General features: G+C 44.2%; 1 protein-coding gene across 1 annotated transcript in view; it reads left to right on the top strand.

Moving 5' to 3' along the window:
* Nucleotides 1-15,007, top strand: part of ralgapa2 (Ral GTPase activating protein catalytic subunit alpha 2) — a gene marked incomplete at its 3' end in the record, with an annotated part of 559,582 nt that overhangs the window by 443,997 nt on the left and 100,578 nt on the right. The window contains exons 33-38 of the mRNA XM_080751315.1: nt 514-718; nt 4,449-4,621; nt 5,984-6,228; nt 7,005-7,338; nt 9,421-9,554; nt 12,405-12,476. Of these exons, the coding sequence (XP_080607441.1) occupies nt 514-718; nt 4,449-4,621; nt 5,984-6,228; nt 7,005-7,338; nt 9,421-9,554; nt 12,405-12,476 (1,163 nt within the window). The remainder of the gene's footprint in view (nt 1-513; nt 719-4,448; nt 4,622-5,983; nt 6,229-7,004; nt 7,339-9,420; nt 9,555-12,404; nt 12,477-15,007) is intronic.

Here is a 15,007-nt window from a genome sequence, read left to right as displayed (position 1 = left end):
ACAAATCTATTGCGACCGTAGGTCGCAGTTTACTGTGAGAAACGGCACAGCTTGTCTGCGTCCGTCTGGACGTGTACACTTTTTTACGGTCTATGGGTTTGTCGCTCTGACATCATGCTCTGATGTCACTGTGATGTCAGGGGAACCACCCTTTAACAGTCTTTTTTGTTGATACGCCTGACACTGTGGTTCCCCTGACACATCACTGTGACATCACAGGTGACATCACAGTGATGTCAGATACTCAGAGCAGGGACCTTCATTTATGGGCATAAACAGGTGACATCACAGTGATTTCAGACACTCAGAGCAGGGATCTCCATACATGGGCATAAAAGGGATTGTATCCCAGATGATGCCCTGTTAGGAGAACCACACTAACAGAATCCATCTATGGCCAAGACAGATGGCGCTTTTCGCCCTTAGGCATCTTACTGGTAATATAAATGTACAATGTCATGCTCTGATCCGATGTCTCTGTTGTGTTGTGTGTGTTGGTGTGTTGTGGTTCAGGTGCTGCATTGCTGCGTCTCGGGCTCCAACCTGCACACGCAGCAGAGCCACTACCTGCTCAGCCTGGCCGACCTGTCCACAGACTACGAGCCCTTCCTCATGCTGGGTCAGGTGAAGCAGAGCTCCGAGGCCTCGGCGGCGGCCGCCCACTCTGCCAACGCCACCGCCGCCGCCGACTTCGGCAACCTGCTGACGGTGGCAGAGGGTAAGAGGGAGAACTGAGCAACCAGTGGCAGGTTGCACCACCCCATTTAGAACGGGTGCACATTATTGTGTATCATTATTTTATGCTTTAACTATTGAAAAATAGCAGATATACAAGCTCACAGCGCGGCACCGAGTGCCGCGCTGCGAGCTTGTAGATCTGCTATTTTTGAAAAGTCGTGAAAATTAGAATTTTGACACGATTCTATAAGTGTCTTTTGAATCCTTCTAAGGTTTTTTTTTGAAAAACCCATGTTTCTATGTCAGCAATCTGGCTAGCCATCGTCAAAGAAAAGGTCCTTTTCGCTCAGTTAGTCTGTTCTTGAGAGACTACTATGTCACTCGGTGCCGCGCTGTGAGCTTGTATATCTGCTATTTTTTAATAGTTAAAGCATCCAATAATTTTAGGCCCAATTGTAGCGTAAGTGGCTTCTAAGTCAGGACTAAAATTTCAGCTGTTGCACCACACAAATTAGTTGTAACATAACAAACTAAATATTTACTCAAGCCTCTTGGCAGGACCTCTTGGCAAGTCCTAGGAGTAACCTACCTCAAGAGTAACTAGAACAAATACCCCTAACTATTTATTCAAATCGGACTACGGCCTAATTTAATTGATTTTAATGAATGACCCCACCGCACTTTGCGAGTTTTTAAGAGGCAACTACCAATAACATTACAGAAAAACAACATCTCGGCACTGTGTGTGTGTGTGTGTGTGTGTGTGTGTGTGTGTGTGTGTGTGTGTGTGTGTGTGTGTGTGTGTGTGTGTGTGTGTGTGTGTGTGTGTGTGTGTGTGTGTGTGTGTGTGTGTGTGTGTGTGTGCAGTATATATATATATATATATATATATATATATATATGCACACACAAAAACCAAAATAGATTCCAGGGGAGATGTAACCTCTAAGCACTCTGTCCATTTAGAGAAGCTCTCCATTAAATGTCAACGTCTAATTAAAAAGTAGGAAAAAGAAATCAAGCATCATCATCATGGCTGGGAGTGGAATGTTCACATTAGTGCTCAGCCCTGGAGAGAGAGAGAGACCATACCCATTATGGGGTTTTCATAGAAATGGGAGGTCTTTTTTGCGTTCTTTTTGGTGACCTTGCGGCTCCATTAGGTAATGCATTTCCCTTCCCCCGTGTTTCATGACCACAACTTTTGAAGTAATTCCACCCTCCCCTCAAAAAGTGTACGCGTGCAGGGGCGTCACACCAAATTCTGGGCCCTGGGTACAAGGATTCACTGCGGGCCCCACCATGAATGTTAACTCTTGAAAAATAGCAGATCTACAAGCTCACAGCGCGGCACTGCGAGCTTGTAGATCTGCTATTTTTTGAGAAATCGTGATAATGTGTGCAAGAGAAGAAACCTATGTTTCCATGTCAGTGGTGCTCAAACTTTTTCATGTGAAGGACCCCCAAAATGATATGTATTTGGCCACTGACCCCCATCTGAAAATATTTAGTTCCAAGGACCCCCCCCCCAGAAGCAAAATTTGAGTTACAAATGTTTGCTTAAAAAATACATATATTCAAAGATTTGCACACATTTTCACGACTTTTCAAAAATAGCAGATCTACAAGCTCTATTTTTTCAATAGCTAAAGTTACTAGGGCCCCTCCACCGTGGGCCCTAGTAACTCGGTCCCACTACCCCCCCCCCCCCCCCCCCTTGTGACGCCCCACTGAAACAATGTGAGGATATTTCAGCTTGGTCCTCTGCCTTGAAAAGAAAGGGAAGAAAAAAACGTACTGATGTGCTGCTATACGGACGCACAGCTGCACAGAGAGCCTCCGTAGAAACAACAAAACACTATCAAAAGAGCAAAGCAAAGAGAAACCGGCTCACCGGCTTTATGCCCCCCCCCCCCTCCCCCCCTGCCCTCCCCTTGCGTCATATTGATCAAGTCACATCAAAGAACCAGTGCATCTCTAACTCGTTTAGACCGGGACGCTAATCTGTGTCACTTTAGATCTGAACCACTTTAACCGTTATTTTATGCTTTAGCTATTAAAAATAGCAGATATGCAAGCTCACAGCGCGGCACGCGTGGCACCGAGTGCCGCGCTGCAAGCTTGTAGATCTGCTATTTTCTGCTATAATATATAATACAAGTGCTGCAAGTCTTTGAATATTTTTGACCCGATTCTATAAATGTCTTCTAAATCTAAGTCAGTGGTTCTCTAGTGGCGAAAAAAAGAACTTCTGGTGGTTCTCAAACCCCATAAATTACATGTATTTGACCGCGGACCCCCATCTCAAAATATGTTGTTCCAGGGACCACCCAGAAGCAAATATTTGAGTTACAAATGTTCGCTTTTAAACAGACATATTCAGAAATCACGATTTCTTTTCAAAAATAGCAGATCTACAAGCTCGCAGTGCTGCGCTGTGAGCTTGTATATCTGCTATTTTCCAATAGTTAAAGCGTTCAATAATTCTAAGCCTAAATGGGCTAATGCAGCTCGGCCTGCTTCCCAAAGAGCTTTCTGCACTTTGATGGAGGATGATGGTATTGATAGTGTCACAATGCAAAAGCGCGTCATCTTGTTTAGTTTTTTTTATCCTGCTGCAGCACTATGGAATAAAGCAACCGCATGCCTTTCACTCCGCGAGTAAAAAAAAATGCATTTACATAAACGCGACTCGCTGAGTAGCGGCCTATTCAGCAGCCTGTGAGGATGTTGGTTCTCTCATTAGCACTCGGCTAGTCTCGGCCGCGCCGCCATTGTAGGGAGAGTCAATGGCCTTTTCAAAGTTGTCTCTCATGATTAGATGCCGCCTACTTAGAGGTGTGCTGGCCAAGCCGTTGGAAAAAGAAAACATGAAATGAAAATACTCGCTATTAGTGATTATGAATGAGGTTTGGCTGAGATAGCATGTCAATACAACGGGGGGGGGGGGGGGGGGGGGGGGGGGGTGTTGAGAGATCGGCGTCTGCCTCAGTCATGCAAAAGATAACTGCACGTACGCAGATATACTCCGAATGCATCATGATGCGTTCACACTTAGCAAAGCGACAGGCTACAAAGCGACAGGCTACAAAGCGTTTTCATTGGAAGCCAGCGACGGCGGAAGTTACAAACTGACGGCCAACGCTTGTACGAAAGCGTTGCGCTGGCTGCAGTGTCGTTCAGCACCCGATGAAACTTACGATGAAACTTACGTTTTTTTCCCCCTTTTCCCTCTCACCTTCTCTCACCGCACAATTTGTGCGTGGGATGTGGAAAATCCAATTCCTCAGACAGTTCTCTGTTCACTTTGATCCTTTTTAATTTGTCCTCGCTCGTCGTTCATGTTTGTGAACGACGCACCGATGCACTGATGATGTCAACGAGCGGGGTGAGGATTCACAAGGTTATTACAGTTAACTAAAACTAACGAAATAACGAAAACTAATATAAAACCTATATTAAACTGTAGCTTACTGTCTGGGGCAGCCGCGGCTGAAGAGAAACACTCAAATTCCCACAATGCAACGGGAGATAAACGTGATCAGGAAGTCCGGTTTCCCAAAGTAGGCCAGTGTTCTTCAGATCACGTTCATGTTTAAACGAGCCCTTCTCTACCGACCGGTACAAAAGCACGGATGACCGCGATTGTCATTTTTCTGTTCTGAGTGAAAGAAAATACACTCGCACGGAAAAAAAACTATACAATACCATTGCACTCGGTGATTAAATCATTGTTTAATCAATCCTCTCCCACCACCCCACTCTTCCAGAGAAGAAGCGTCGCAGCATGGAGCTGATCCCCCTGACGGCGCGCATGGTCATGACCCACCTGGTGAACCACCTGGGCCACCACCCGCTGAGCGGCGGGCCCGCCCTGCTGCACAGCCTGGTGAGCGAGAACCACGACAACCCGCACGTGGAGTCGTCGGAGCTCTCCTCCGAGGTAGGGATGTTAACACTCAGTCTGAAATTGATTAATTGCCGTTAAGGAATTAATCGATTAAAATAAACAATTATTATAAACAACTATTACTTTTTTTTTTTTTTTTTTTGCCTAGTGAAAGTTACAGGTATGGTCTGTTTATCACAGTAATCCTTAATCATATTCCATCATATTCAAGAGCTTTTGGAGAGAGAGACAAATTCCTGCAAAGAGCACACACCTTTGCAGGGCAGGTGTGTGCGTCTGTGTCCAGCTGAAGCTCGTTGACGATCGTTAATGTTCTATACATCAAGGCAATTATCGATGGCCAAAACGCAAAACCTCCTATCTGAAAAAATTACATTGTTGGGAAAATGAAAAAGAAAATGTGTGTTAAACACCAAAACCTCCTATCTACGATTTTCTGAAAAACGTGTTTCCATATCAATGGTGCTCAAACTTTTTAATGCCAAGGACCGCTAGAATTATATGTATGTGAGCGCGGACTCCCATCTCAAAATTGTTTGTTCCATTTCCAGGTAAAAACCAATCTGCAGTCGACAACATGCAGATAGGAGGTTTTTACCTAGAAATAGTTAAGGTCTTTGGACACTGCTGCGTTTTTCGGGCCGAATATCAGAGTGAATTTCAGAGTGCGTGAATCAAAAAATCTACCTCACGTTATGTCAATCGTGTTTGCACACTGCCGCCCGTTTCGTATTTATTTTCGGACCAGGGTTGATTTTTCCCGATTTTCGCAGCTGTCGCACTGAGTCCCTTGCTCTCTCTCTCTTTCCTCTCTCTCTCCCTGGCCTACGGCTTTCGGATTTCCAAAACGCAACGAAAACACGCAGTGCAGTGTGCAACCACCTTTAGTCTATTTTTTTGTTAAATAACACTTTACAGCACTTAATTGAGATCAAGATATTCTACAGGTCTGTAACAAGTATTATCATTAACATTATTTATCAATAGTTTCACCACCTGACACCAATCATTAGCAATCAAAATCAAGGCAATGCAGATAGGAGGTTTTGAGCTTCATCATTTTGCCACTTTCGCAAACCTGTCAAATGTCATGTTCTAGTCACATGACATTTTTGGCAAAATGAGGGGCAGAACGATCTTGCAGACAGACTGACCATGTGCAGCATAGCCTGTTGTCCTCATTTCAAGTGAAATCCAAAAATCATGACATTTGCAAATAGGAGGTTTTGCGTTTTGGCCATCGATATGTTTCTGCACTCATTTTCAGTTTCGGACAAGAATTATCCATTTGGTCCTATAAAACGCCGCTTATCAGTTAATCGGTTAATCGAGCGATAAGGTTATCAACTATCAGTTCATGAATTAAATGATAATTTGCGTCCCTACTCCTCCCAGGTCTTCAAGAGCCCCAACCTGCAGCTGTTCGTCTTCAACGACAGCACCCTGGTCTCCTACCTCCAGATCCCCGCCGTGGGCCAGCCGCCGCTGCCCTCGTCCCAGGTGCGCGTCATCGTCCGCGACATCTCCGGCAAGTACTCGTGGGACGGCGCCGTCCTGTACCGCACCACGCCAGAGGAAGAGGACTACGCCGCCGCTGCGGGGGTGGTGTCTGAAGCGACCGCCGCTGCCGCCATCCCGAGGTTATTATATCATTTGTTTGTTTGTTGTGTTTTGACACATTTATTTTCTAATTCAGTTACTTTTCATTTGTTTTTAGTGCAGGTTTGATAGTTTTTATTAGTTTTTATTTTGACAACACTTTGTTTTAGTTTAGTTTTTATTAGTTTTAGTGTTGATTTGAGTTCTTTTCATACTTTGGGTTACCAAACCATAAGGGTTAGCGTTAAGGTTAGCCACACCCACAGTGTTGGGCGAATGGTAAAAGGGGAGGGGATGATTTTATGATGTCATTAAGTCCGTGTTTTTTGATCCCTTTGACTCAGAGGCTTTCAGCTTTCAGGAAGAAACCAAAAATACACAGGGGAGGCAAATGTGCACATTATAATCACACCTGGGGGTCTATTAGAGTAATGTTAACTCCATAGACACATACAAAACAGAAAAGTAGCCCCTAGCTTTAACGAAAATGAATTTTAGTTTTTGTCATTTTGTTAGTTTTCGTTAAAGGGCCAGTTCACCTCTGGGACAACCAGATCTTATTTTATTGTTGTTTGGGACACGATCAACACAATCCTGAGTTATTTTTTGAGTTCAATCTGGTCATCATGCTGCATCATATGATGCAAAATTCATCATCATTCATGCTGAATTACTAAAATATCTCAAAACACAGACTGAACACAAAAGATTACTCAGGATTGTGTTGATCGTGTCCCAAACAACAATAAAATAAGATCTGGTTGTCCCAGTGAACTGGCTCTTTAACTAATGACCTGTCCTTGACCATCCATAACAGCCAAAAACGGGAGCCTAGCTCCCCGACCAAGGGCCCCTCCTCCTCCTCCTCCTCGGACCCCCGCGCCTCCTCCCTGGTGGAGGAGGAGTCCCTCTCCGGCTGCTGCTGCGAGGAGGAGGAGGAGGAGGAGCAGCAGGAGGAGTGTGAGGAGGAGGAGGAGGTGGACGTGCTGGACCAGCTCCTGGAGGAGCTGGGCCAGAGCAGCCCGGAGTGCCTGCCCCAGCCACGCACGCGCCTCAACCAGCCCGCCCCGCTGCCCTGCGGCATGAGGCCCGCACAGGAGCAGGCCATCCTGGACGCCATCGGACGCCAGACGCGGCAGGAGGCGGAGCAGGTGGGCGCTGCAGTAGGGCATTCACCAAATATTTGAATATCAAAGTCACTACTATTCGACGTTGTTCACCGAAATCGAATATTCGCTTATTTTTTTATTTTATTTTTGTCTTTAAAAATACTGTATATTTCTTCATGGTTTATAAAGCTTGGCTAGATAGGAAGTCATAAGAACCCTGACAAGCACTTGGAACTGTATTACATTTAATGTGACTCGGTTCCACAGATAAATATTGTGAAAATAGCCGATCTACATGCTCACAACGCCTCGCGATGTTCGCCTCTTGCTTACTTAATATTTGACAGTTTGGCCAGTCCTGTCGAATATTCGACATTCGAATACTTTGAGGTTGAATAATTCGAATACTAAAAATTGCTATTTGTGAATGCCCTAGTTAGTCCCCCCAGGAATCCGCGGAGAAAAAGTCTTGATTCCGCGGAGAACAATCCTGATTCTGCGGAATTCTGTGGTGAACAATTCTTGATTCCACGGACATTAAAAAACAACCTAAAATTACCAGTTATCAAGCTAAAAATGATATAGTTCTAATAATCAAGTAAAACCCTTCATGAAATAGCTAAAATTAATTGTAATTAGTGGTTAGAATAATCAAATAATCCTTTTTGAGAATAAAAATCTAATATTAAATCTATTATTTTTTTAATGGTTATTGTTTTTAATAATTACTTTCTGTTGCAAAGACTATATTGTCATGCAAACCCTGCCCATAGTAACCACATTTTAGAGCATAGCCTACCTACTACCTAGTATGGTGTAAATATTTATTTATTCTCTTCTGCATTAGCATTGTTATTGCCAGGACCATAGAGGCATAGAGAGGAACTATAGTTCAGGACACGGTTTCTGTCAGGAACGAATGTGGGACCGGACCAATACAGCGTCAGTGCAACTAGCAGGAGGGAAGCTAAGCTATTTCCCCAGGCTCTGTATGAGGTGGCCGCTGGCCAGACCATGTACACATCGTTTTATAATAGTAGTAATAACTACTCCCGCCGCTCTGCTTCCACTCGCGACAGTTATTCCGCGGACGTCAGAAAAGTCCGCGAATGGCCGCGAAATCCGCGGGTGGTCGCGAATTCTGCGATAAATTCCGTTTTCGCGGAATCGCGGATTCCTGGGGGGACTACCTGGCAGTAGCGTGAAGCGACTCGAGTGCATTCACTCGAGTGACGTACTTAAAGGAGTACTTCACCACTTTGCAACCTATCGTCATATAATTGGTCCTCAGTCTCCTCACTAATGTTCATGATAAAATAGCATAATTTCTTTCTACTCGGTCTGTGTCTCATAGGAGGGGCAGGTCAGAAACCCATCATCTTGTGATATCATCGATGGAGAATCCAAGCTAATAGAAAATGCAGGCTTTCTATTCCTGAAAAGTTGCAATGTTAAAGTGGAAGCCATTGTTCTCGCAATAATACAAATCGAAATATTTTTTTCAAAAATATTGTTTAAAAAAAGAAGATCTGTCAAACGATGATGTCACAAGACTATGGATTTCTGAACTTCCCACAGCTCTCCTAAGAGACTTGGACCGAGTAGATTTTCTTTTTGCTATTTTATTATGAACATGAGGACCTATTATATGAAGATAGGTTTACATTTTTGCGATGTTTTGTACTTTACTTGAGTAATTCCAACTTTCAATAGTTTTACTTATACTACCACCACATCTCGGATTTTGTACTTTTACTCCACTACATTTATTTTACCACTTTAGTTACTAGTTACTAGATTTTGATTATTATTACAAAAATACTTCAGCCCTATATCAGTTTTGGCCATTTGAAAATAGCCAATCTACAAGCTCACAGTGCGTCGCATCGCGACGCACTGTGAGCTTGTAGATCTGCTATTTTCAAAAGATATTTTTGTACATTTGAAAACTTGAAATGGGACATTTTGCATAATTGGTGCTTTTACTTTTGGTACTTAAATACATGTTGAAGCTGTTGAATACTTTTGCATTGTGAATTCGGGACTTTTACTCGTAATTGGGTGTTTCCTTATTGCACTATTAATATACGTAATGAACGTGAGTACCTTTTCCCACTGCTGCAGGTGGGGAGGTGGGAGGCGGACGTGAGCGTGCGGGCCGCCAGCCATCAGGAGCCCGCCCGCCACGAGCCCAAGGCGCCCTTCTACTTCTGCAGGCTGCTGCTCAACGACCTGGGAATGAACTCCTGGGACCGCAGGTACCCGCACTCATGATGGGCTTGTGGTTCTCTGTAGCCAGGACATGTCAGTTCATTTGCCATGTGGATTCCATGGAGACCAGTAGGCCTGTCACAATTATGACATAATCGTCTAATCGTAATTATTTAACATTAACACATTGGCTGCCCCTAGATGGAGCCAGAGTTATCCCCTCTGGCTGCCCAGGTCCACCACCATTCTATTGCACACGGCCCTGCTGCGTCAGTGCATGCGTAATGACGTCACTTCGTCACATGACCGTAGTCGGGAAGTTTTGTTCTTCCACCTAGTATGGGCCAGTGTAGGATTTAGCTATTGTTTGCCGATCTAATTTGGTCATGTTTCCAGCCACGCCCTGAGTTTTAGCCATAAAAACAGATATCAGAGATAAAGGGCTTTAAAGATGGGGAAATGCATTGGAGTATATGGAGAAAAACGGCCGTGCGATGCTCTCAGCGTCCAATGGAAACAACCCCCGTGATTGGGCAACATCCTGGCGTAGCCCCGACCTTACGGTGAGATTTAATGTTGTTACTGTAAATACAGTAAACGCGGCAAACGCGTCGTGGGCCTCTAGCGACATCAAAGAGTTTGACGCGTGGGCACTCGCTGAGTTAATCGCAATTATTTTGTCATAATCCTTTACATGTTGAAAAATTATTTGAGTGACAATTAATCGTATAATCGTGACAGCCCTCAGAGACCAGTGTGTCTTTATCCTTGGCTCGTAACTTTAGCACAGCTGTTCTGCACCATGAATGATAATTGCGACCATGAGGTCACAATTAGTGTGAAAACTTCCACCTCACTGCAAATATTTTAACTTTTTATTTAAAAAAAAAATGTTTTTTTGGGCGCAGCATGATTCAGTACAGTCAGAGTTACAGTAGACGGGGGAACCAGAGTTATGGAAAGTTTCCCTGTGACGCCAACGACCTGATTGATCGGCGCGCGCTTTAAATATAACCACCTATCGAAAGTGAACTCAACCCTCTGCAGTCTGTTGATATTATACGTTCGTATAATCCTCAAAGTGACCCAGCTTCTGCCTCGTTACCGGAGACCCCCCCTGCGGAGGGGGAGAAAGGGGGGGGTCTGTTAGAAGCACGCTGCGGTGTGTGGAGTTAATCTCTCCTCAGCGGGGTGACGAAGGAGACCAGCTGTTTTATTCTCCCAGGTACACGTCGGCGCGTCACCTGGCTCCATCGCGCCGCCTCCACGTTGAATTAACCCATTTAGGCCTAGAATTATTGTATGCTTTAACCTTTGAAAAATAGCAGATATACAAGCTCACAGCGCGGCACCGAGTGGATTTTTATTTCTTTTATTTAAATATATCTATTTAAAAGCGAACATTTGTAACTCAAATATTTGCTTCTGGGTGGTCCCTGGAACAACGTATTTTGAGATGGGGGGGGGGGGGTCTGCGGCCAAATACCTGTAATTTTGCGGGTCCTTGACATGAAAAAGTTTGAGAACCGCTGATTTAGAGGAAGGATTTAGAAGTCGGGTCAAAGATATTCAAAGACACACATTTTCATGTTTTTTTCAAAAATAGCAGGTTTACAAGCTCGCAGCGCGGCACTCGCGAGCTTGTATATCTATTTTTCAATAGTTAAAGCATGTAATAATGCTTCAAATCTAATGTGACTCGGTCTTTGAGGGTTAAAAAGCTCAACCTCTTAATGGGGCGAAGCAGCAACGTGACACCTGCACCTGGCTCTGACTCCACACACTCACACAAAAGTGAATGAAAGGCAGTGACGACGGATAATTGTAAATGATGGAAATTTACAAGTACTATGAAAAGCAAAACAAGCCACTTAGCATGACGCCACTTAGCGTGACACCCACCGCTCCCGGTCAGAGCTGCGGTGGACTCGAGAAAGACAAAACAAACAAAAAAATAACTGTTCCACTCGTTCTGGGATGTCAGGGCAACAGATTAACACTCTCGCTGCCGTTGATACTGTATGTCAGCTCGTCATTGAAAGGGTTAACTACATGCTGCCGTTGACATGTCAGCTCGTCAAACTCACTGTAAAATACAGTAAAACTGTTATGACTTACTGTACGTCTGGGCTGTCCAGTGGTGATCGCTATTGTCCGCGATTTGTTTACAACGCACGTTGGCGTGCACGCGAAGTGAAGCTCCTCCATAGAAATCCATTGATCTTGCAATAAAGAGGCTTCATTTACTCGAAAAAATACATTTTGATCCCAAGACTGGCAGGTTTCATGCTAAAAACGCACTCACATGGCGGCCGCCATGACACCCTCTTGTCAACACAGTAGTCCGGGACTAAATGGGTGGCACCGCATTGATACTATCGTGTTTTTTGTAGGGCTGGGATGCGATTAAAAATTTTAATCTAATTAATTACAGGCTCTGTGATTAATTAATCGCAATTAATCGCATTTTAATCGCACATCGATATTTGACCTGAGAAGCATTTTTTTTCCAGTAAAACACATTTTATTGTACGAGTGAATCAACGAGTGAGTGTTTTAAATCTAAATTTCGCATCCACTGGGCCAAGCAAAGCGCTCTGATCGGCTACTTCTTCCTTTGCGTTTGTTGTCTCTTCTTGGTTGGTGCATCGCTATGATTGGTATGCCCGAAACTGAAGGTTCTGTGGTGCAAAAACTAAGTGCGATTAAAATGAGTTAATTTTTTTAATCGCGTTAATTTTCTGTAATTAATTAATCGCAATTAATCAGTTAAAGTCCCAGCCTTAGTTTTTTGTTTTGTTTTTTTGTACCCTGTATTCTGTTATTTGAAGTGTGTTAGTCTCGTTGTACTCTGCAGTTGGGATCTCATATTTGAACCGCATCTCGCTGTTTCACAGGAAAAGCTTCCATCTGCTGAAGAAAAACTCCAAGCTACTGAGAGAGCTGAAGAACCTGGATTCCAGGCAGTGGTACGTATTCTGCTGTTCTAGTCGTTAGACGTGTAGAACAGGTGTTTGTGGAGAGACCTGCATAAGAATAGATAGAGCCCCACCAGTGTTTGGGTCAGATTCTGGAGAGTCCCTGACCACAGATTTTATTTTATTTAACCACTTAAGCTGTTTCCGAAATGTTCTAAAATAGTCGTTCTAAAAGCTTAAAGGAGTAGTTCACCCCCAAATGACTTTTTTTTCTATCGATTGCTCACCCCATGGAGGAAACATGAGTTCAATAATATATATATTATTTTTTTGTTTTTGTCGCATTCCTAAGTCAATAATTTGATTATAATACATCCGGAATCGATGGGCCGACAAAGAGTCTCCTCAAATGATTGGCTTTGGAACACCAGGGCTTTTTTATATATCGTTGCTGTCTGGCAGAAACCTCTCATCTCCGTAGCAGATCTTTTTGTGTGTGTTTTCCTCCGTAAATGAATGCCCATCTTTATCATACTATACAGATGATGATCCATTTCAGAACATTTTAATATTGTGTAAAAAAGCATTGCAGATGCCATAGAACCCCGAATCATAGCTGACTGCGGAAACTTCCGCACTGGACTTCAAGCAACTCTGACTTAAGAAGGCTGACATTTCTCTATTTAGCCATGTTTCTAACTGCTCTAATCACAGACAACACGTCAACAAACTTCTAGTCAGGCCAGATTGCACATCTGATGCAACTATTTAAGCTCTCGATTAGTCGATTGCAGTTGATTACAGATGTTTTCAGGTGTAATTAAGAGTTGAATAATTGAAAGTGAAAGTGGCATTTTTGAATTTGGAAAAAAAAAGAACACTACAAATGTTACCTTTGAGCTATTTACATTAGTTCTTGTATGATTTATTTATTTCATTCAGTTGTCAGTTTGTGAATTTAGCCAATAAACCAGATTTGCAGAAGGGGGGGGGGGGGGGGGGGGGGGGGTTGAATGACTTTTAACACAACCGTACATATCTGCCACAACGATCTTTCTGCTGGCTCCTCTTGTCTCTACACAAGATGCCAACACATGTTGGCATGGTTCTGTCACTGAACAACAGAACCCTGTTATCTGCCATTGCATACAGAGTTACACAGAAGCAGTGACTGCAGCCAAATAGCACAGCTTCTCCTCCCCCCTGTGCCATCAATCTGCTAATGAAGCTGCCTCTTCCTGAGTGCAAATCACACTCCAAGAAGTGCTCAGAATGCCCTCACCCTTTTATTCCTAATCTACACCATCTCACCCTCATCACAGCTCTTTCACTTTAGTTGGCCTCCATATCTCTCTCTCTCTTTCTCTCTCTCTCTCTCTCTGCGTCTCTCTGACACACACACACACACACACACACACACACACACACACACACACACACACACACACACATACTGCAATCAATAGGCACTCTACACAGCTAATTAAAGAATACCCCCTGGATCGGGCCTCTCCCCCTCCCTCCCTCCCAGATGACAGTATACCTACCTGCCTCATAGCAACCTGTGTCCAAGCATGCAAAATGCCCCCAATTTAGCCCAGCGTGCCACTCCGCCATGGCAACGGCAGATACAGATTGGGGGAACTCTGCTGTCGCTCTTTTTCTTTTTCCGTGCGTGCACGGGGAGAGGAGCAAGCACTCGAAGTAGTACTTACTTGATCTCTCGCTTAAACCCTGTGTACTTGGTTAACCCCACCGCTCTATCCCTGGCACCGATGGCCCTATCGATGCCAAACTTTACACGCACGCACGCACGCACGCACGCACGCACGCACGCACGCACGCACGCACGCACGCACGCACGCACGCACGCACACACACACACACACACACACACACACACACACACACACACTCCTTGGATGGCAAATCACAACCTCCAGCACAGATTTCTCACATGGCCCTCTTCTAGCGCCACCATCAGGCCGATTTTTGCAAAACACATTTTTGGACACTGCTCCCTACAAGTTTTGGCCTAAAATCACACAAAGTCCTGTCATCAACATGGATCTGGCCCATTTCCCATATTCCATCCTGATTGTCTATGATTGCCTTCTAAAGTTTGTGTATGCGACGTGACGGTCGCTTATCTCCCGATTATGGAGTCTTACTGGTTATATGATGTCATTAAGTCAGTGTTTTTCAGTTGGTCCTTTTGACTCAGAGGCTTTCAGCTTTCAGGAAGAAACCAACAATACACAGGGAAGGCAAATTTGCACATTATAACCCCACCCCGTGGTCTGTTAGAGTAATGTTAACTCCATAGACACATACAAAACAGAAAAAGTACAAAACTATGGCACCGCCTCTTTAAGATTCGTATTTTTAAAGGATTCTTTCTTGTCCGTATCAGACGCAGACAGTATTTTGTTGGTTTTGCTGTCGTTTTTTTGAGGAGGCGGGCTGGGGGTCGATGTCTATCTCTTAACACTTGGGGAGCCAAACTCGTTCAGTGACGAGTTAAGGCCACTAGGTGTCACCAAGCCAAAAGGAGTTATCTCGTTGAGAGACGAGACAACATA

Source organism: Nannobrachium achirus (genome assembly GCF_963921795.1).
Source record: "Nannobrachium achirus genome assembly, chromosome: 20".
Lineage (NCBI taxonomy): Eukaryota > Metazoa > Chordata > Actinopteri > Myctophiformes > Myctophidae > Nannobrachium > Nannobrachium achirus.
Note: the sequence above shows the minus strand (reverse complement) of the source record. Positions and strands in the feature narration are given on the sequence as shown.